Source organism: Centropristis striata, chromosome 18 (genome assembly GCF_030273125.1).
Source record: "Centropristis striata isolate RG_2023a ecotype Rhode Island chromosome 18, C.striata_1.0, whole genome shotgun sequence".
NCBI lineage: Eukaryota > Metazoa > Chordata > Actinopteri > Perciformes > Serranidae > Centropristis > Centropristis striata.
This window is the reverse complement of record NC_081534.1, coordinates 7,748,426-7,770,590: the sequence shown is the minus strand read 5'-3', so window position 1 is coordinate 7,770,590 and position 22,165 is coordinate 7,748,426. Positions and strand designations below refer to the sequence as shown.

The following is a 22,165-nucleotide window of genomic DNA, read 5'->3' as shown; positions in this document are numbered from 1 at the left end:
AATATTTTAAATAAATGTGTTTGTAATGTATTGTACACATAAGTGTTTGTGTCTTGAAACAAGAAAGAGTACCAGAGTTGCCGGTATAACCAGAGAATTTAGAGCATTATTTTCCAGATAAACTGCTACTGTTGAAGCGAAATTTTAAAAATATATTTTTATCATTAGGTAAATTGTGAATTTTTTTTTGTGTGAGTGTGGAAAAACAACTATTAAGCAGAGTGTGAAGCTGGTGAGAGCATACCGTGAGCCCTTTTAGACCATTAGCTTTACACCAGGGGCTTTGTTGGGTTTGTTTCAGATACAAGGCTATTTCTCTTTCAGATCGCTGAATAGGTCTATACTTATCTCCTTTGAGATCTCACTTTCCAGCAGAGGTTGACGTTATCTGCAGTATCTTCCCCCCCCCTGCCCATCACTGTATTGATACCCTCCATGCTTGCTTTGCATTGCCTGTACAGAATCTCAGAATTCTTAAAACCTGTTGTTGTCATATCTAAATTCCTTCTTTCTCCTTTCCACCTCACCTTTCAAAATACAACCCTTTTTCTCATTGAGACACACTTTAACGTCTTTTGCCAGCCAGGTTTTATTATTGCTGAAGATCTTCACTGTCCTTCATGTCCTCACAGAACTTAATAAAGCTTGTGATTGTATCTGTCAGTCCTTGTGGATCAGATTATGTGTCAAAAAACGTCTACAGTACTTATCCGTGGTGTCCAAGCAGTCCTATTAGCTCAAATCAAATCAAATCAAATCAAACTTTATTTATATAGCGCTTTTCATACATAAAAATGCAACACAGCTCATCCTCTCCATCTCCACACCACTGCTGCACAGGTCTTAAGAGTGTTTAGAGCTTGACTTTCTGTCTATATGTTGGGCGGAGATGGATGACGGGGAGGCCGGCTCACTGCCTTGTATTCGTCGGGGATGTTGCTGAAGCACTGGTCCAGAATGTGAGCGGAGGGTCCATTCAGTACAGCTGAAACATACATTTATATCCATTCAAACCATTCCATAAATATTTCCTGTTCAGTAAACTTAATTTAAGTTTTACCTTAACCCTTTATCAGGCAAAGAACTATATTTGCTAACTTCAGGTAATATTTTGAGAAAAAAGTTGCAAATTTACTAGATTTAAAGTCACAGATTTACAAGAAAAAAGTGGGGGGGAAAGCAACTTTTTTCCTGCTGTATGTAATATCCTCCAATATTCTCTAGGGTTGAAATTTGGAATTTGCAAGTTTTCAATGAGTGCCCTATTAAGGGTTAATAATTTATGTTTTTTTCTTCCTACACATAATGTCAAGGGGAGGGGCTATGACAAAAATGAACATCTTTTACCCCACATTTATCCCCAGAGAATGAATTTTTTTTAGTTCACTTTTCACAATTAGCTTCATACATACAGAGTATCTGAGTCAATATCACTATAAAGTGCCTTTTTTGTCTTCTTTCATCAGAATCGCTCAGTCATCATGAAAATGTAGCAAAATAATGAAACTCTGAGGTCTTCTTATAACTGGACAAACATTTACACACATATCAGCACAATAATACGTCTCCTAAAATTTGTTTCCTTCATTTTATACTGTTTTTTTCATTGGATGTATGTGATTTTGGCATGTCCGACACACTGCTCCGCTTACTACAGTGTGTGTAATTAGTGGTTAAATGATACTAGACTTATTCAGAAACAATTACATGGTTTTATTGTCCACAGCAAGTTATTTGATAAAAATGAGTCATTGTGATCTTACATTCTATTTTCATTATCATATCAAACATTTTTCATGTGTCCCTGAAATTGCACCCTGTCATTAAGGGGTAACTGCCCTTTAAGAAACCCCATGACGCTCTCAGTGACATTTTCCCCGTCAATTAGTCTTTCTTTAATTGAGGCTGAAACAGTGGCTAGTTGCAGAATAAGTATTTACACTTATATTTTGTATTTTCATCACATTATGTGTGTAGCTGAATGCTGTAAAGCTTTACATGTCCACCCTGTCATAGTGAAATGTCAATTCATATAAAAACCTTTAAACCTTTATATTTGCTAAACATTCCACAGTCCACTCGCTAACTGAGTCATGTTGTCCATCCATGCTAAATTAAATGCTAAAATTAGCCCAGTATATTTTGCTGTTTGCATGTACATTGTCTGCATGTAGGTAATTTATTCAAAAAGGTATGGCAGCTTGACCAATATGCATTTCTAACAGCATAACATCTACGTAATAATATGAAGTTCAATGGAAAATCTCAATTTTTTATTTATTTTTATTATTTTTTGGGGGGGGGGGGGGGGGTCCTCAAAGGCACATTATGGTGATATTGACTCATTCACCATTTGTTTAATATAATGTGCTTTTTTCATTTGTTATAGTCACCTCTGTGTCTTAAAATACTGATGTTAGCCAGTCAGCTAGCTTAGCTGGTTACTAAAACTAAGAAAGGTACCATCAGAATTATTCTGTGTGCTTAGCTAACATAATTCAGCCTGGTCCCTCTTTCTTGTCCATCAGTTCGTTTTTATTTTTTCTCTGTGAGATTTCACTCTTTTCCAGCTGATGCTGAGTCAGGGTGACCTAACGTTAGCTGAGCTGCAAAAACATTGGTGCTACACTGAGGGACGAGCTAAATGCTTTTCTCAGGAACTGTGTTGATGATTAAAATCATCAACTTTAAGTGGAAGTTAACCACCGTTCGACGGATGTTACTAAATGTGCTAGCATGCTAGCTAGCTAATGCTGTATGCTTCAATTCGTTGATCATAACAGAAAAGCCATTTTCATCATTTCTTTCAGGAAGATCAACACAAGAAAAAATGTCATGTTTTATGTTCTATAATAATGGTTCCCAAAAAGCTTCACTTATAGAATTTAGTCTGTGACTGAGAGAGTATCCTGGAAAATGAAGGGTCGCTAGCGCACTGTGTGCCAAACAAATAATGTGTATAATGTGTCTAACATTGGGAATGCAACTTGATTAACCTTAGCTGATAGATATGAGTTTACACAACAGCATGTTGATTGAATATTAACGTCAGCTGTAACTGAATGTGTAACATTTACATGAACTGGGGAAATTAGAAGTTCTACCCTCAATATGTCCTCTTTAGATTAACTCAAAATTAGTGACATCAAGTGACAACAGACTGACATTGGAAAAGCTGTAAACACTGTGCAGAGATGCCATTATGACTATGACATGCTTTTTTATCGTATTTTAAATAATCTGACAAAAATGTTCTATGACACACTATAACCACAAACATTACAAATACATGCCTCAATAGGGATGTTTTTTGGCTTAATTTGAATGTATTTTTAAAATATGTTTGTCTGTACATTTGGCATCTTATAATAAGATGATAATAATAAAGTGTGTAACCAAAATACAGACACTTCTTTAAGGGCAACACTGTTCCCATTAAAACACATTAAAAAACAACTTAGCATAAAATCTTGCATGCGATTCAATCCACAGCCTGGTTTCAAAAAATGTTTTACATAAGATTGAGCAATTTTCTTGTGTTTCCTCTTTGTGGCAAAAAAATGCTATTTGCATTTGTGTTATTAACAATTATTAATAATTAATTACATAAATGCTATTTGCATTTATGTTATATCCTTTTATTACCGCTGTTTTATGGAAAATTTTAAACGTGTTGTTGCTAATTCTTGACATATCCCAGAGTGTGAAAAGAATCCTCATAGAATTCAGTGTACAGAGAATAATTCAATGTATATGTTTGCTTGTTTGTTTTGTTTTTTTCCCATAAAAGAACAACAACAGTGGCATTATGTAAACAAACCAGCAATTACATGTTTAACATTCTGGGGAGTTATGATCAGGGGAAAAGGTTAAAAATAGAACTAATTGAGAGTGGAAATTATTATTAGTTTATAGCATTTTTATGGCAGCAGGAAACTGCAGCACTATGTTAAAAAAAAAACAAGTAGCATTTAAAATATCAAAACTGAAAATAAATGGACATTTGGTTGTCATGATGAGATGATATATCTATGGATTAAATTTTGCTCAGTGATGGTGGTTACTAGTTATTGACATAGCCCAGATTGTAACAATAAAGAAAAAGAAATCCCCCGAGCATTTAGTTTACAGAAAATATTTGGGTAACGCTTTATATTAAGGTCCTTAATAACCATTAATTAACAAGTAATAAGGCATTGTTCTCGCTTTGAATCCGGTAGTTGCAAAAAGCATAGTTAACTTATAGTTAACTTGGGTGGGTCATGGGTGTTTGTAATGCCATTATTAACACTTATATAAGCTTATAAACACACAATAATGTTAATAAGCATCTTGTAAGGACTTACAAGGGCCTTATTACTTGTTAATTAATGGTTATTACAAGGATTTTAATATAAAGCGTTACCAATATTTGTTATAATTAACATAATATAAACATTTAAAGGGCTAAAACTGAATTAATATTATATTTTATTATTACATGACAGTTGTTATCAGGTCTGAATTGGTGGAAAATACCAATAATATATAATTTTCAGGCTTTTTTGGGGGGGAATTCTTTGAAAGGGAGGCTCAATAGTCAAACATGGTTGATTGTATGCGTGTTGAAGCATGAATAGACTACAATATAATGTCATGATTGACTATCATTAAAGTCAAATTTGATATGTCTTGAGGAAAAGGCTGTTTTGGTGATTGCATCATTTAACATTGCCTGTAGTCACATTAGAACTAATGTGGAACTGGGCTCCACTGACTAGAATTCTGGATGTTCCATCGCTGCCTGATTACATCAGAGACATTCTAATTTATGTTCGATATCAACATTCTTCATTCTACTCTAACCGACCCTACAAGCCAGTCTGAAGTCAACTTCTGAACCAGACGGATCTAGGTATCCAGGAGGTAATTATTGTTTTGTTTCCTCTCTTAAATCTGACAGTGTGAATCCTTTACTTAGAACTTAAATATTAGTATTTTAGTGTATATTAAGCAGGTAACTGCTTGTAAATGCCCTGTGTAACTGATCTAACGTTTCTATTTCGCGCTGAGTACAGTGTACTTAGAAAATTGTTCTTAAATCAAAATGCTTTTTGGTATCAGGGCTTTATCAGAATGAGCGGGACACTTTTGGCCCAAACACTGTGTTATGTGACGAAAAGCATTAAGGTGGACCATTTAAGTACATTAGAAAATGCTTTTTTTTTTAGGCAAAAGCTGTAAACACTGTGCAGCGATGCCATTATGACTATGAGATGCTTTGTTATCTTATTTTAAACGATCTGACAAAAATGTTCTATGACACACTATATACACAAACATTACAAATACATGCCTCAATAGGGATGTTTTCTGGCTTTTTCATTTGAATGTATTTTTTAAAATATGTTTGTCTGTACATATGGGAATGTGTGAAGTTAATGAGTGCACTAAAATTTTAAACTGTGAATTAACAGTTGTTTTTAATATCTGCTAAAAAAAATTACAATAAACTGTTATAAGATGCAAAGTGGAGTCTGTGTGGGAATGTGCTTAAGCTATTTTTATTTGTTAAATATTGTTGTTCCATTTGCAGTTGTAAATACATGTTAAATATGTGCACTAAGATGCTAAACTGGGAATAAACTGTGGGCAATTGGAACTAACTTATTCTCTCCTTGTTTTCAGTTGTCTTTGCAGAAATGGCAACTACACCCCTGATAGACTCAATCGAAAACTACAAGATCCTGGAAGTTCTGGGACAGGGCTGCTACGGTCAAGTCCTCCACTGTTTGAAACTGGATACCAAAGAGAACGTTGCTGTAAAGGTCTTGAAGAAAAAAAATGCACCAAACTTAAACCTGAGAGAGGTGAGCTACTTTTGGATGTCAAGTCAAACATTCATTTCTGGACACTGCACTGTAAAAAAAGAAAAGTTGGGTGAACTCAAAATTTCAAGGCGACAAACTTCGATAAAATTTTAAGTTGGACAATTAAACTAAACACAACACAACTCAGAATAAAATTCCCGTATCAAGTCAAGTCAAGTCAAGTCAAAGTTTATTTATAGAGCACATTTAAAAACAACCTCAGTGCTGTACAGTTATTAAAATAGAATAAATCATACACAAATAGGTATAAATAAAAACAATGAAAACAATAAAATACTAAAAACAGTAAAACAATAAAATAAAATAGAATAAAATAGTAATAAAAACTCAGTCCAAAACAGAGTTAGAGATAAAATTGTATTATATCATGTATAGATCATGTATACTTGTATCATTTTAATACATTTAATTAAGGTTTGATTACCTGTGTGGACTCCAGCTCAGGCAGCACAGCACAGCCACAATGAGACTTCAAGTGCAGTGCCAACTCAGAAAGTTGGCTTTCCCGCATTTCACAACAAAGAAATAAGAGTTAGCAGAACTATTGTCCCTTATTTTGAACCCCAACTAAAAGATATAAGTACCAACAACTCACAAACTTGTTTTTGAGCAGACAACTGGCTTCCTTTGTTGTGCTAACTAACATTAATACCCTAAATGTCAATGATTTATATTTCCAAGTTTTACCAACTTAAATCACTGTTTTAGGCCAAAAAATATAAATTGGCTTTTGCAGTGTGTCTGAGTCATTGTTAATATGTACTATTGCATAAAGTGATTGTTTCACACTTGTCTGTCCACAGCTGTACATGATGGAGACTCTTAACTATTTGAACCCTGACAAGTACAACATTGTCAAGTGCCATGAGTGGTTCCGCAAGGCCGACCAGACTATCATGGTGTTTGAAAAGCTGGATATCAGCGTCTGGGATTACATAAAGCAGCTGAGAGGTGCTCCTTTTCCCTTAAATGGAATAAGGACAATCATCAAAGACGTAAGGACGCTGCAACAGATAGAAAATAAGATTTGAAGCATGGTTCAGTTTTCCACTCTGGCACATCCTTAACATTCTGTGACTGACTTTACTTGCAGGTGGCCACAGCATTAAAGGCCCTAAAGGGTATTGGACTGATCCACACCGACATTAAACCGGACAACATTATGCTGGTGAACCATAAGGAACAGCCATTCAGGGCCAAGTTAATTGACTTTGGCTTAACTATAACGTCAATGGAAGCAAGGCCTGGACTCACTGTTCAGCCTATTTATTATAGGTAAGAACTCTAGATATATTTATTAGAATTGCTCAGATTAAAGTTTCTATTCAGGTTAATGATATATCACAACTCTGCTGGAAATATTTTTTAGTCTTTTCTTCTGTATGACTACATTTTAACACCAAATGTGTTTTTCATTGCTCCTTCTTGGACTTGTTTTTTCTGTTTTAAAAAAATGTTGAAAATATATACAGTAATATATACAGTATTAATCCATCTACAGTCTCATGGCAAAAAAAAATATTAGACCATTGTTTTCTTCAATGTCTTGTTCATTTTAGTGCCTGGTACAACAAAAGGTACATTTGTTTAGACAAATACAATGATAACAACAACAAAATAGCTCATAAGAGTTTAATTTAATACTGATTTTCGTTATTATCAAGAAAACCATGGAAAATGGCTAGATATCAGCTCTTAAATTAAACTCTAATGGGTTATTTTTGTTGTTATTATACATTATATTTGTCCAAACAAATGTACCTTTTGTTGTACCAGGCATTAAATGAACAAGAAAGCAAGGAGAAAACAAGGGTGGTCTAATCATTTTTTCCATGACTGTAGATCATGGAATGCAGTAAGAAACCCCTTTATGCCATGCTTTAAGCAATTTATGCCATTTCCTGAGTTGTATTTTCGTGCTGCTTATTTTGTGTATTACTGTTCTTCCACGCTAAGGGCTCCTGAAGTCATTATGGGCTTCCCATTCAATGAGGCCATCGACGTTTGGTCTCTCGGAACGTTAATGGCCGAGATTCTACTCGGTTTTCCGCTTTTCCCGGGGAAACACGAATACGATGTGGTAAGTACCAGTGCTACATCTTTCTCAACATAATATCGAACTAATATTAAAAGTTCAGGCATCTTAAATACTTTTAAATGCTTTTCAAAGAGCAGCAGCGGGGGGGGGGGGGGGGGGGGGGGGGGGGGGGGAGTGCAACAGAGACTGTACATTGAGCTAAATGCAGCCCAGTCACCATTGAAAAAAATGTTGGCATTGTATGGTTATGAAAAACACAGATACATTGACACAATTCATTTTTGCTTGATTTCAAAATGTTAACCACAATTTTAAATAATGCAACCCAGTGTGTGTCTCGAGTAGGTAAAGAGAATGGGTTGCAGGAATGTACAACCAACATTGCCTTCCGTAAAGCCGTGTACAGTTAAAAACATACAGCCAATAATGATTTTTCTGTTTGTCTCCAGCTGCGTTACATCACCAACGTCTTGGGTAAACTTCCTAACAGACTGCTGAAAGAAGGGAGAAAAACCCCAGAGTACTACCACGAAAGACAGAAGTACTTTATATTCCAGAACTGGATACTCAAGGTATAATACCACAACCTGTTTTTAACTTCACCACACTGTAACAGATTGCTGTAAGAAAACAGCCAAATTGTAACCGTAACATACTGTTCTTCATTAAAAAAGGTATTATACTGTAGAAAACAATGCATTCTGGGCAATATTTGTAGGTAGCTTGCCGTTTCCCATAATATATACATATATATATATATATATATATATATTAATGGTTGTATTTTACTTCACTAACTCATTCAGTATATGGTATATTAAAATTACTGAGGTTACAGTGAAGACAGCGCTTCTTCATTCGTAGTAATTGGCTTTCAGACACTGCAAAAAAATAAAAGTTGGGTGAACTCAAAATTTCAAGGCAACAAACTTCGATAAAATTTTAAGTTGGACAATTAAACTGAATATTTTAAGTTTTGTTTTTGAGTCCGCTCAACTCTGAATTCAGATTTTTGTCAACTCAACTGTAAGTTGTACTAACTTACAATTTTACATTGTAATAACTTTTAATCCTTACTTCTGCTAACTTCTGCAATGTGCTGAATTGGCACGATTGTAATGCCGCTATGAAATGTCAATTTTGGGTTAGCATTGATACGCTAATGGCTACTCATGTAGCTGTAACAAGCAGCGCCGCTAGCATCAGTTAGCCGCTAGCATCAGTTAGCCGCTTTCGCTAATGAACTTCACCGCTTTCCCGCAAGTTGGCTTTTTTGCAGTGCAGTAATATGCTCTATTTACAAAAAATGACTGCATTGTATACTGCAACAATATTGCAACTAGTCTACTGTAAAAATCAATGAAATGCAGGATTTTACTGTAATTCAGTATGTGGTTTTATCACAGTAGATAACAGTAGAGGAACTATAAAAATTAACAGTAGAATGCTGGCAACCCTGCTGCCAGTATTTTACTGTTAATTTACAAGACAACTGATTACAGTGTAGCCAAACATTAATTATAATCCACAAGATCATTTGCTGTTGATATAAACATGTAAACATTTGAACTCTGATGAAGAGATAGCTCAAGTAGATTTTGTCTTTTTTTAGACTCCAGTGGAGTATTTCGATGCAACAGGCATCAGGCCAGTGGAAAGGAGGAAACACAGGTTTTCCTCTCTGGATGATCTGAAAACAGTAAGTTGTCAAGCAGACGCAGCATGCAGAGGAGCACACAGAATATTATACTTCATGAGCTAGGAAGGACTGTCAATTTAAATATTTTCTTTTTTTTGTCAAAATTTAGTTCAGCCAGCATGAAGAAAACAGCGCAGAAGCTGCAGATAGGAGCGCCTGTGTTGAGCTGTTGAAGAAAATGCTCCACCTGAACCCTCAGAAAAGGATTACCCCAAGCAAAATCCTGGAGCATCCTTTTATACTGGGGAGCTACTCCAGCCCCAGCAATCAGTAAGTGTCTCTGCCTTCTTCTTGGCACACAAGTTATCAAAAACAGCTGGTTACAGTGAGCAATTTAAACACGATCATAAAGGTGTAAATGTATTCTTTGTAGCAATGTAGCCGAACAGTTCCACGCAGCCGTCAGCAAAGACACTGCAGAGGCCAACACTGATGACAGGTACGTGATGATTTACATTGTGCCTTTGCTCTCCACCCTGAGCAGACTTCTGACCTTTGCTAATTGTATCTGAACAACATTTGTTAAGTTGTAACAAGTAAATTAACTATCTGATACAACTACACCTCATTCAACTAAATAGCAAAATGTTTTTTTTACTTACTTAAAACTATTTTTAAATACTTTTTGAAATTGGGTTTTTTTTTATTTATTTTTACATTGTGATAATGTTACTTTTTCTTGACTAAAGAAACCCATCTGTTACTGCTTTAACATTTGTATAGGTGGTCTTAAAAAAACCGCCTTCAAAAGAATAATTTTGGTCTTTGATGGACAAACAATGATTCAGTATATGTGTTTGTGTAGGTCCCAGGCTGTGCAGGAGGAGGACCATCCAAATTATTACAATGGCGGTGACTGCGTATTGGTAAGTATCAGTGACTCAGATGTTGATAATGATCTCATAACAGAATTCTTCCCATGCAGAAGCCCATCGTTGGACATAGACATCAAAAGCATCCGACTGGACGTTCCAAACAAGAGTGCAGAAGCATCTGACAGCATAAACTCCCCAGCCTCCAGTGGTAAGAAAATTCACCTCATCTTGTCTACAATGTCATTTCCCTTCTTCAATTACAGTAACTCCTTCGAAGTTGACTAAAGCACTCACACTGTATACTTTTAATTTGCAGAGGACAGCGAGCCACAGTGTAAATGCGTTTTTTGTAGCAATGCAGCTGAGCAGTGCCAAACAGACGGAGACAAAGACTCTGCAGAGAGCAACACTGATGACAGGTACGTGATGATTTACATTGTGCCTTTGCTCTCCACCCTGAGCAGACTTCTGACCTTTGCTAATTGTATCCAAACAACATTTGTTAAGTGCATGCATCTTTGCTTAACTGTGGAACCTTTCACACATGTGAACACTCCTGTAGATATGAGGTGCCTGCAGGTGTCATCATGGTGCAGCCAGCAAAGGAGTCCATGACGACCAAACTGAGAAGCTCCATTGAGTAAGTTCATTTCCTCTGGTCACTAATCCTTCATATACGGGTAAAAGAAGAGGCATATGTTGATATCAAATTAGTAATAATTGCGAACCTTTTGCACACAAGTAACATCTAATGGGCCATTACACTAACAGTGCTATTCAGGATCAGAGCAAGCATCTTTAATTTCAGGTTTATTTCTGATCTCTGCATTATTTTTTCAAATACATTTATGTATAGTTAATAGTTTCTTAACAAATTAACAATGTTATATTACTACACCTCATTCAACTAAACAGTAAAATGCTACATTTGTGTTTTCACTTATCTAAAACTATTTTTGAATACTTTTAATTGAAATTTATTATTTTTACATTGTGATAATGCTACTTTTACTTTAGTAAAGAAACCCATCTGTTAATGCTTTAACATTAGTATAGGTGGTCTTAAAAAAGCCGCCCTCAAGAGGATAATTTTGGCTCTTTGATGAACAAACAATGATTCAGTATATGTGTTTGTGTAGATCCCAGGCTGTGCAGGATGACAGTGATAGTGATTGTGAATTGGTAAGTATCCGTGACTCAGAGGCTGACAGTGGTCTCCTAACAGAGTTCACAACATGTAGAAGCTCATTTTCGGACAAAGACATCGAAAGCATCCGACTGGACGTTCCAAACAACAGTGCTCCCGACAGCATAAACTCCTCAGCCTCCAATGGTAAGAAACTTTACCTCATCTTGTCTACAATGTCATTTCCCTTCTTCAATTACAGTCGCTCCTTTAAAGTTGACTAAAGCATTGACACTGTGTACTTTTAATGTGCAGAGGACAGTGAGCCCAATAAGAAGAAGAAAGGACTCCGAAGATTGTTCTCCATCCTGAAGAGGAAGATATTCCCCTGCTTCTGCGCGCCAAAGGTCCACAACGAGTGAAATGGTCTGTGAAGGTTTTGCAGTAAAACTCATTCTGTCAGGCTTAGTTTAACCCAATTAGTTTCATTGCACTTAACCAGCCTAACATCAACAAAGGCAAAGTGGCCCCTAGGGGTCAGACTAAGAGCAATGCAGGGTTAGACATAGGGGTCGGTGCAATGTGAGCTGGTCGGCAGGCAGAGGCGGGTCCTGGGCTTGCCAACCCCTGGCTTTGACTGGCTCTAGGGTCATGTAATGTTTCTTCTCTGGTGGTTTCTGGTGTTGCCCAGTGTGAGAGGCAGCAGGCGAGTGTGGGGACGCTCGCAAGCACCTGCTTTGTTGGAGTTTCCCCCGAGGATCGAGAGGGTCGCCTCAATGCGCCTGCAGGTTGCAGAGAAGAAATCTCTACAACCTGCAGGCTCTCAGAGTACCTGGCCTGCTTGGAGTCTCTGGGTGGTCCTGGAAGGGGGCACACCTGGGGACTCTATTGTTCTTCTGGGAGACTTCAGCTCTCACATGGGCAACGATGAAGAGACTCGGAGGGTCTGATTGGGAGGAACGGCCTTCCTGATCACAACCCAAGGGATGTTTGTTGTTGGACTGCTGTGCTAGTCATGGATTGGCCATCACAAACACCATGTTCCAGCACAGGGTGGTTCATAAGTGTACGTGGTACCTTATGTCAAAGATCGATGATTGATTTTCAGATCGTATCATCAGATCTGTGGCCATATGTCTTGGACACTTGGGTGTACTGGTCTGGGAATGTCTTGGGGTCCCCCAGGAAGAGCTGGGAAACATTGCTGGTGAGTCTGGAATGCCTTGCTCCCCCCAGCCCAGCCCAGCCCCAGATAAGCTGAAGAAATAGATTGATGGACTTGAATATTCAAACTCCATCAAGCTCTCAAGACTTTTACTGCAAAACCTTCACAGCTATTTCAATGGGCAACACAGACGCCCAGCCACTGCTGAAGCTGCACAGATTTAAGGACCTGGATTTGGACCTCGACCCTGGTCCTTCCTGTGAGGAGGGTGCATGCCCTCCCTGTGTTGCATGGGTTTACTCCGGGTACTCCGGTTTCCTCCCATACAAAGTCAAGCATTTAACAACATTTGAAATAAATAATAGAGTTATTGCTACATTGTTGTGTTTGTCTTTAACCTGTCCTCCTGGCATTTACTTACACAAATGTTTTTTTTTACTAAATGTCAACCTTGCACAATGTCATGCTGAAGTTTGAGCTTCAGTTTTATCTTAGGCTGTAACCTGCATTTACTCAACAATGATAAAATATATGGACAGCAGAGATTCTTTGAGGTCATTTCAAACAGGTGGCAACATGATTGGTGACTAATTTAAGGATTAAAAGCACTGTATATTGGACAAGTAGTAAACTGAAGCACTGTTCGTCAAACAGATCTACATCACACTACATTGTGCAAGTGTTCCATAGGGGTGGTAGAAACAGTTCTTAATATATTTGGTATGTGAGGTGCATGTGTGTATCAGTTTTTTTAATCTTGTATGAAACCATGATGGCAATAAAATAGTAAATAACATTTACAACAAAAACACCATAAAACAGCACAGGCACTATATAATTAAATGATAAGCCAACCAACCAAACAGGAAATATGCATTTTGTTAAATAAAGCTTTTATTTTCAATTAAATTATTATTAAATTATTATTATTATTATAATTATATTTTCAATGAATCTGTTAATAACAGGATTAACATTATAGTGAAGACTCACCTCACTCTTCATAATAGACTACACTAAAGTCTGTAAACCACACAATGTTAGTTATTTATTTTCTGATAAAAAAAATATCTTAATCATCAGCCTAAAACATTTTAGCTAACATTAATTTTGTTATGTGTAGCCTATTTGTGAATGTGAAATGTGCGTGTCAAAATAGATTTAAAATTATATTTTTAAAAAATTTAAGATATTAAAAAACACACACAAAGAGTTTTGTGTTCAAGTGTATCTTTACATATTACATTTACAACTACAACAAACCATTAAAAGACCTATTTCAATAAATATTTACTAATATTATACAGAAATATAATGGCAATTAATTACTGAAATAAAAATACAACTTAAACACCATAACACAATATAGAAAAAAAACCTTAACAAATATTCACACAATTTATATTTACATAAAGATAAACAAGTACGTTTTCAATTAGCCTTAAAAACGGTACTATACACTACACTAATTTTTTGATCATATTAATCTTCTCAGTCTATAACAATAACAATAACTGTAATATAAACTTTACTGTTATAGCAACTTTTATACATGAAATTCAGCGCAAAGTGCTTTACAACAAAGAAAGTACAGGCAACAACTTCACATTTAACAGACATAAAGATGAACACATTAAAACATATTAAAAGCATTCAATTCATAAAATGAAAGTAAAAACAGAGATAATAATAAGTGCAGAAGAGCAACTTACCTATACAATTGTGTTATTATTGTGTGTCTGTTCCGTGTGCACACCTATTTATAATAATTTTTTTACATTTAAGCAAATATTATTATTGGCATGATGTCGCTTATTTGAAATGTACATATTAAAATACTACGATTTAATTTGTTAACCCTCTGGAGTCCATCTATTTATTGAAAATACACATGTTTTTTTTACAGTAATAACTTTATGTATATATGATATGTAGACAAGCTGAGAAAGCCAGTTGAAAGTGCAATCATAGGAGCTTTCACAGTGTGACATTTATGTTTCTAGACCATTTTTAAAATGTGAATTTTCTTTCTACAATGAAGACTACTACTATTTTTAATTTACATGCAAATAGACTGTTTTGTTAGATTTATTATTTGTTATTTTTTCTGCTGTTTTTGTGTGTATAAATGGTATAATAATAATAATAATAATAATAATAACAATAATAAATAAATAAATAAATAAATAAAAATGGAAATTTCCCTTTTGTTTGTATTTTGGGTTCCTGGCAGCTTTATACTTTGTTAATTAAAATAAAATGAAAAATCTGACTGATAGCCAAGTTTGTGTGGAGAAAAAGGAGCCATGCATGTGACGTAAGGACAGACTGAAAGATGCTAAACACAGACAGAAATGAACGCAGAGGAAGTTGACAAATTTGAACCAACTTCAGAGGTTTAATTTTGAAAAAACACAGCGTATTGCGTTCAATTATATCTGTATTACCCTATTTTATACAGTCTATGGTATTACCTCTGTCTCACTGCTACTAGGATCAAGTGTGAACTGAGATTCTACATATTTCTATGGACGCTACGCACGGGGGGGCGCACAGCACTTCCGGGTGCGCGTGCGGAGGAGAGCTGTTGTGGGTGCAGCATCCAGAGATACAAAGAAGACGGCGACAATGGCCGATATATCACTGTATCTCACCAACGTTAATGTGTCGATAGGACAGAGCATGGACGTGGAGCAGGTTGGTAAACAGCATTCTCTTTCTTCAGTAGCACATTTTCTGGTTAGCGTTTTGTTTATGAATGAGGTTAATAATGATGTCGCCCTGTTCCTGTAGCTTGTTGTCACTTGTCAGCTGTGTCATGTCGGTCTGGTTGCTCATGATATTACACTTAAAATATGTTGGGGTTTTTTGTATTAAATTACCACAGGCCTTGCAGCAGAGCTTGTATCTCTCCTTGAAGCCGCATTGCCTAGCTCACCCTACTTATAAATGAGTCCCATAATAACACACAGTCTTTGTGGTTCCTTGATGTCTCCCCACACACAGAGCAGGAACCCGGGCAGAGACTTTGAGAGTGTGGAGCTGGGGGAGCTGGACAAGAGAGAGGAGCAGCAGCAGAGGGAGAAGGTGCCTCGCAGGATCATCCATTTCTCCAGCGGGGAGACCATGGAGGAGTACAGCACCGATGAGGAGGAGGGAGAGGACAAGGAGCCAGAGAGGAAAGACCTACTGTCCTCCCCGGTCGATGCGGTGAGGGTGAGGAACAGTGGAGGGACGGGGAATGCATGTGTGTGGGTACAAAGGAGCTGAATGAGGACAAGGGGAATGATGGAGGGACGCAAATGTGTGTGACGTGTGCAATGATTTGAATAAGGAGCCAGAGGAGACATAAGTGTCCTCTTGACTGTACGTTTCTGTGTTGCAGTCCAAGTTGACCTGGGGTCCATACTTCTGGTTCCACATGTGGAGAGCTGCCACATCCACCATCTCAGGTGTGTTTACATCATTATGCATGCCTAGTTTGAATTATGCATGCCCAATGTGCATCAGATTGTATAATAAGGTTTTTTGACCGAGAGCCAGTTCCCGGCCGGTTCGGAGCCACTGCTGCTGTTGGCTTTTCCACCGGCTCTAGAGCCACGTCATTGCGTCATTGCTAACGTCTGTATATGTCTCAACATATACGTATACTGTATATGTAACAACAGCAGACTACAGTACATGTCTCTACAACAACATCTGTGCTGCTCATCTTGATCACTATAGACGGCAAATACATTCTTATTAACGTTGGACTTTGTTGTAAGCTAACTAGCGGGCTAGCACTGGCCCGCTAGCCCGTATCAATCATATGGCAGTTAAACAAATCAAATGAATGATACACATTTTAGTTGGTCTCTCTAAACAGCACCGTTGGTCTTGGTCATGCTAACCCGCTAACGATAGCGCGATATGATCGGCCGCTAATGTTAGCACGCTAGCAATCAATCACATTGCAGTTAAACAATTTAAATAAATGAATGATACACGTTTTAGTTGGTCCCCAGCCCCTGGCGTAGCGGTTTGCGGTTCAAAACCAGCAAAGAGTTGGTGCTGTTGTGGAACCCTGGAGCCTCTTTGGTGGTGGGAAACCAAAGAACCATTCGCATTTGGGCACTGGCCAGGCACCGGCCGTGATCCGCCTCCGGTGGAAAAACCCTGTCTATGGACATTCAGCATGCATATTATAACCATGGGCAATCACCATGGACAAAATGTTTACCATAGAGTCACAAGTGATAAAACAAATATTCAGAATCAGAAACGTCATTTTGCCTAAAATGGTCATTATATCACAAAAAGAAGAAACAGTTTTTACACAACTATGTGCCCACATTAGCTCAATCTAATGAAGGTTGATTATATTAATTGCACACACTGCTAATTAGCTGAGTATATTATAAATGCAACATTTCAGTGAGATGGACTTTTTCAAACATTAATTTCTTTCCCTCATTACTTTACCTCTCTTTGCTGCAGGGAGAATCTTACTTGATTTTTAACAGTTTTAAAGTGTATCATTCATTCTTTAGTGAATATTTCATGATAATAAAAAACCTCAAAATGTTACAGTGTAAAATACTTGGACTTCTGATTATCCATCTATGGATTACCCCTTTATTTAACATGCAACATTAATGATTTAACAAGGCCTATGTTAAGTCAAGTTTGAATTAATTAAAATTAACAAGTTATGCACAAAGTTGTACAGTTATTGATGCTCTCCTTGTTTCCACTGCCTCACGATGCAAACGAGGCAATGGGCGAGTCCTCAGATTGTTGCAAAGGTGGAGATACACCCGAACTGCTGATGTTTGTAAAGTCGACTGATGCCATTCATTTTCAATGGAGAGCAGATGTCGTATTCATCATGCAGATGCATAGGATATGGAAAGTTGACTGACCAATCACTGTATTTTAATTTGCATAAACACAACTTGACCTACACTTGCAAATTAGGTCGATTAAAGACAGCACATCAAGCTTGCAAAACCCAGATCAAACTGTCAATCTAGGTAGCGCTGATTAAATATGAAGATCAGGTTACTGTGTTGGCTATTTCTTGTGTTTTCTGAAACATGTAGTGTACCGTAAAGAAAGTTGATGACCCAGAAGACATGTTGAAAACAGTCTCAAGACCACACACTAAATAGTAATAGTAATAGTAAATTGAGATTACGAAGGTCATCACAAGTTGTCTTTGTAAGGATTCCCACTCTTTTTTTAAAGTCTTGTAAACACTGAAAACATTTTTAGAAGTGTTTTTGACGTCTGTCACAGAACAGTTAGCTTTCATTTTACTTACTGTATCAATCCACACGTCTCACAAAGACCGTCCACGTTGCTTTACACTTTTCGTCTATTTTTGTCATGTTTCCTGAATATGCATAGACAGCTGTTTAAATCACAGAGATATCATACTGTTTATGTGTTTTAAACGTATTAACCGTATCTACATTGATTGATCAAGGCTCTGTGGATTGGAACAAGAATCTATACTAAAATTTTCAATTCGATACCGATACTCAGGAAAATATTAGATACTCGATACCACAACGATAAAAACAAAGACCCCAAAATTATTAACAAGAAAAATGTAACCTGTAAAATTGAACAGAACCACAGGTTAAATATTTATAATGGAAAACAGTTGTGCAAAAAGAAATTGCAACCATGATAACAAGCTTCAGGTCTGAGGTAGTGCAAAAAATAAATATAATAAACAATAACAATTAGAACAATATTTTGAGGTTGTATGCTGTGCAAAATATTAGGCACGCTTGATAAATTGACTTTTCTCTGCTTCATTCTGGGACTTCAAGAGAGAAAATAAGACTTTTCAGTCACCAACATTTATGTAAACTTATTAACTCTTAATGCTTATGTATACTGACACTGTGTCAATTAACGTAATATGGACATACTACGTGCCTGATTTATTAGTTTTTTTATTTACATTGTTTATAATCATTAACGTGACGTCAGCCTTTAATTGCTAGCTGCGGCTAATGGCTAATAATAACACGGCTAACATTAATGCTACGATAACATCAGTGACAGGTGAGTTTGAAACGAAAGACACTAACCTGTCGAAACTCGATACTTTTAAAAATAAGAATCGTATACGGATACAACGCTTTGGTATCGATACTTTTTTTAGTATCGATACTTTTGACAACCCTAAATGTATCACAAAGATGAAATGGTACTTAGTTTGTTTTTTTCTTTTAATTTTACAGAAATACATTTATTTTTATAATGGAAAGAATTATGAACAGGGTGCTGCATCATTAGTTGAGGATGTTTGCCATAGAATTTATTTCATCATCTGCTGATTAAATCTGTCCTTATTTTCAGCCTGTGACTACCTGGGGGAGAGGATGGCCTCCCTCTTTGGGATAACATCAGCCAAATATCAGTACGCTATAGATGAATACTACAGGATGAAGAAAGAGGTACGTTACACTGTTTTTTTTTTTTATTTTCTTTTTATTTCCTTTTTTCCAGGTGCAGTCATACATTCACAAATTCAAAGAAACAGCACAGGTGTACATGGGGTAGAGGTAGTCCATGTAGTTTGGCATCCCAACAATATCCAGACAGAGTCCGTATTTCAAAGTGGGCAGTGGTGCTCATTAAGCGAGAAGATTAATATACAGTGTACAAACATTCATTATTCATATTTGAATGGCGAGGGAGGAAAAAATAAAATTGTTAAAGAATAATAAATAAATCAAACAAAAGCAAAACACACACATATAGAACACATCAATCAGATCAAAACCTGGTCTCACAGAAATCCGTGAAATAGCCACGGATTTCGCTTAACTCAAAATCTGTGGAATAGCCACGGAATCGCTCAAATTTCCGTGAAACTGACACGGATTTCGCTACAATGCAAGTTAATGACAGTCATATCCCGTGGCTATTGGTTTGTTCCAAGTCACGTGACTTTCAAGGTCCCAGCGGTCAGAACAAAAAACATGGCGGACAGTTCTCTCATTTTTAGTGAAAAATCTATATTTTGACTTAGTTTCTGCATAAAAATGGATTTTGATCACATTTGTAGCGAGAAATATATGTTTTATTTTCTAAATATTCATTTAGTGGATGTACATAATCACTTTGTATGTTGGAATAGCCACGGGATATGACTGTCATTAACTTGCATTGTAGCGAAATCCGTGTCAGTTTCACGGAAATTTGAGCAAATCCGTGGCTATTCCACGGATTTTGAGTTAAGCGAAATCCGTGGCTATTTCACGGATTTCTGTGAGATCATGTTGCATATCAGTTAATAAAATGTGAAATAATTGGGGACCATTTAGTCAGGAATACATCAGTTTTCTAGTGTAACCTTGCGGTTATATTTTCCATATAGTAAACATCCTTAACTTTCTCTCTCCATTGTGCTACTGTGGGAGGATGAATCTGTTATTGTGATTTGGTTGATCAGCTAATGTAGTCATTCTGGTGTATGCAGAGGGAGGAAGAGAAAGAGGAAACACGGCTGTCAGAAGAAGCAGAGCGATCCTTTGACCAGCTGCAGTCTCCTGAAGACGAAGACGAGCCAATCACCATGGCAGACCCGCCGGATGAGGCCGAGGCTCACCGTGATGTCACATATCAGATCGAGAATGAAAATCGGGCATCTTCAAACACCATCAGAGTCCCCGCTATCGTCACGGCAACCTAACTACCCCCAGAAACGGACGTTTGCGCTTTAATGTCTGTGTGTTTGTTAAAGAAGGAACACTGTCTTGTTTCACCAAGCACCGTTTGGTTTGTGTACGACACGGCTTTAGATGGGCAGTGCTGCTGTATTGTGGTTGTTTGGCGAGGACAGTAGTGGTGGAGTTATTCTGCTGACTGCTAAGTGTCCCTTTGCAACAGTGTAGCAATTGGTAAAGCAACTGCTGGATGATGAAGCTACATATTTGGATTTTGAATGTATTCGGCATGTTTGGACCAAAAGTTCTGCGGACTCTCTAATACCTCTTTTTGGCAAAGGCAGTTTGAGAGCCGGTGACTAATCTAACACCAGTTCTTAGCGTTTCAACAGCCAAAGGACCGGCCAGGGGCTGGGGGCGGGATTATCGCAACCAACAAAGACTTTATGACCGCAACTTTTTAAAAACAGAGCTTCTTTATATACAGTCTGTGGTTAACAACAACAGTTTTCTACTGGTTAGTTGTTACGTTATCCAGCAGCCATTGCATTATCAGTTGCTACAGCAGCCTCCCAAATTTGAACGTCTGCTGTGGAGTGAAGGTTCCATGTTGCTCCCCTGTGCCTCTGATCGACCGGACACTGTGCCTAAATCACCAATACAGCCAAGTCAGTGACAGATCTGGACAAAGCATATCACTAAAATAATTTCAAGTATTGAAAAGGTAACATAGCCTTGTTGATGCATGTAGAATAGCTGCTTTTGTCCAGATCTTGTCAAACTGGTGCATTCTCAATACACCTGGCTGCACCAAAGAGCTGGCCGTTTTAACACTCGCTCACATGTTAATTTGCTCTCTGTGTTTTTTTTGTATTATTGCTTATTCAGCTTGTATTGCACTCAATGTCCGTGTGGAAGCACTGAGCAGATTCAGCCTTTGTTACCGAATCATCTATCGACCACGGAAAACGGGTTTAGGTGTTCTATGTTGCTCTGGTTATCTGCCTTATCTACTATGTGCTGAAGCATAGTGGATTCGGTGTGTCAGCCTTTGATAATGGCAGGGAGCATTGTTACTCTAAGTCTGTATAAAGACATGCAAACTTACATTTTTAACTGTTTTTAAGTACAGTTTTTTAATATTTATGTATTTTACTGAACTGACAGCACTTAATTTAAGCATATTTTCTATTGATTTAATAACACTGTAATGAAATGTTAATAAAATCATAGTTATTGTCTTACTTTTTTGTCCCTTTGTCAAAATATCACTGAAACATTTCAGTATAGGTATGAACATCTTTATTATTTACCTACGAGTCAATGTTGGCATTTGTGCTGTCTTGTTTGCTCGTTGAAAGACTCATAGTGGTGCTACAGTGTGAGTGATGTGACGGATTGTCTTTGTGACTGCTGACAAAGACGCTGTTGTTCTGTATCAGACTGCTCTGAGGTCAGAGACCCTGTCCACTCGCTGCACAATGTGTCCTTTCTCAGGTCAGAGTGGGTTTCTGTGGTCCGGAACGACCTACACAGCAACATGCATACTATAGTCATTTTAATATAGAGTAATAGATGCCAGTTCCTTTAGAGTACACTTTTCCTGGAGTTTTTCACCCACACAAACAAGATGGAATGTGGATTTAGATGGAGGATTATTTATTCAAATTACTGTTTCTAAGCTCAATAATGAACATTCATGCTCAGGTCAAAAAATCACTTCATAATGTAGAGATTTTAGTAGTTTGTCATATTGTGTTAGTTCCTTATTAATGTGCCAAT

The 22,165-nt window shown here is 37.1% G+C and overlaps 2 protein-coding genes across 3 annotated transcripts; both read left to right on the top strand.

Moving 5' to 3' along the window:
- Positions 1 to 4,870: 4,870 nt before the first annotated feature.
- LOC131991384 (homeodomain-interacting protein kinase 1-like) lies at positions 4,871 to 12,236 on the top strand. The gene is made up of 14 exons (XM_059356782.1): positions 4,871 to 4,905; positions 5,668 to 5,849; positions 6,674 to 6,865; positions 6,964 to 7,145; positions 7,827 to 7,950; positions 8,358 to 8,480; positions 9,521 to 9,607; positions 9,717 to 9,877; positions 9,981 to 10,046; positions 10,413 to 10,630; positions 10,739 to 10,841; positions 10,985 to 11,062; positions 11,562 to 11,755; positions 11,864 to 12,236. Exons 2-14 carry the CDS (start codon positions 5,682 to 5,684, stop codon positions 11,968 to 11,970), a joined length of 1,803 nt encoding a protein of 600 aa, XP_059212765.1. The 5' UTR covers positions 4,871 to 4,905; positions 5,668 to 5,681; the 3' UTR covers positions 11,971 to 12,236.
- A 3,072-nt stretch (positions 12,237 to 15,308) lies between these two features.
- Positions 15,309 to 21,563, top strand: zgc:153383 (uncharacterized protein LOC751751 homolog). 2 transcript variants are annotated; one of them, XM_059355673.1, is made up of 5 exons: positions 15,309 to 15,410; positions 15,720 to 15,929; positions 16,099 to 16,165; positions 19,071 to 19,168; positions 20,197 to 21,563. In XM_059355673.1, exons 1-5 carry the CDS (start codon positions 15,342 to 15,344, stop codon positions 20,407 to 20,409), a joined length of 657 nt encoding a protein of 218 aa, XP_059211656.1. In that variant the 5' UTR covers positions 15,309 to 15,341; the 3' UTR covers positions 20,410 to 21,563. The 2 variants fall into 2 exon arrangements, with proteins under 2 accessions (XP_059211656.1, XP_059211655.1); XM_059355672.1 differs by having other exon boundaries at positions 15,324 to 15,410; positions 15,720 to 15,923.
- The last annotated feature ends 602 nt before the right edge of the window (positions 21,564 to 22,165 follow it).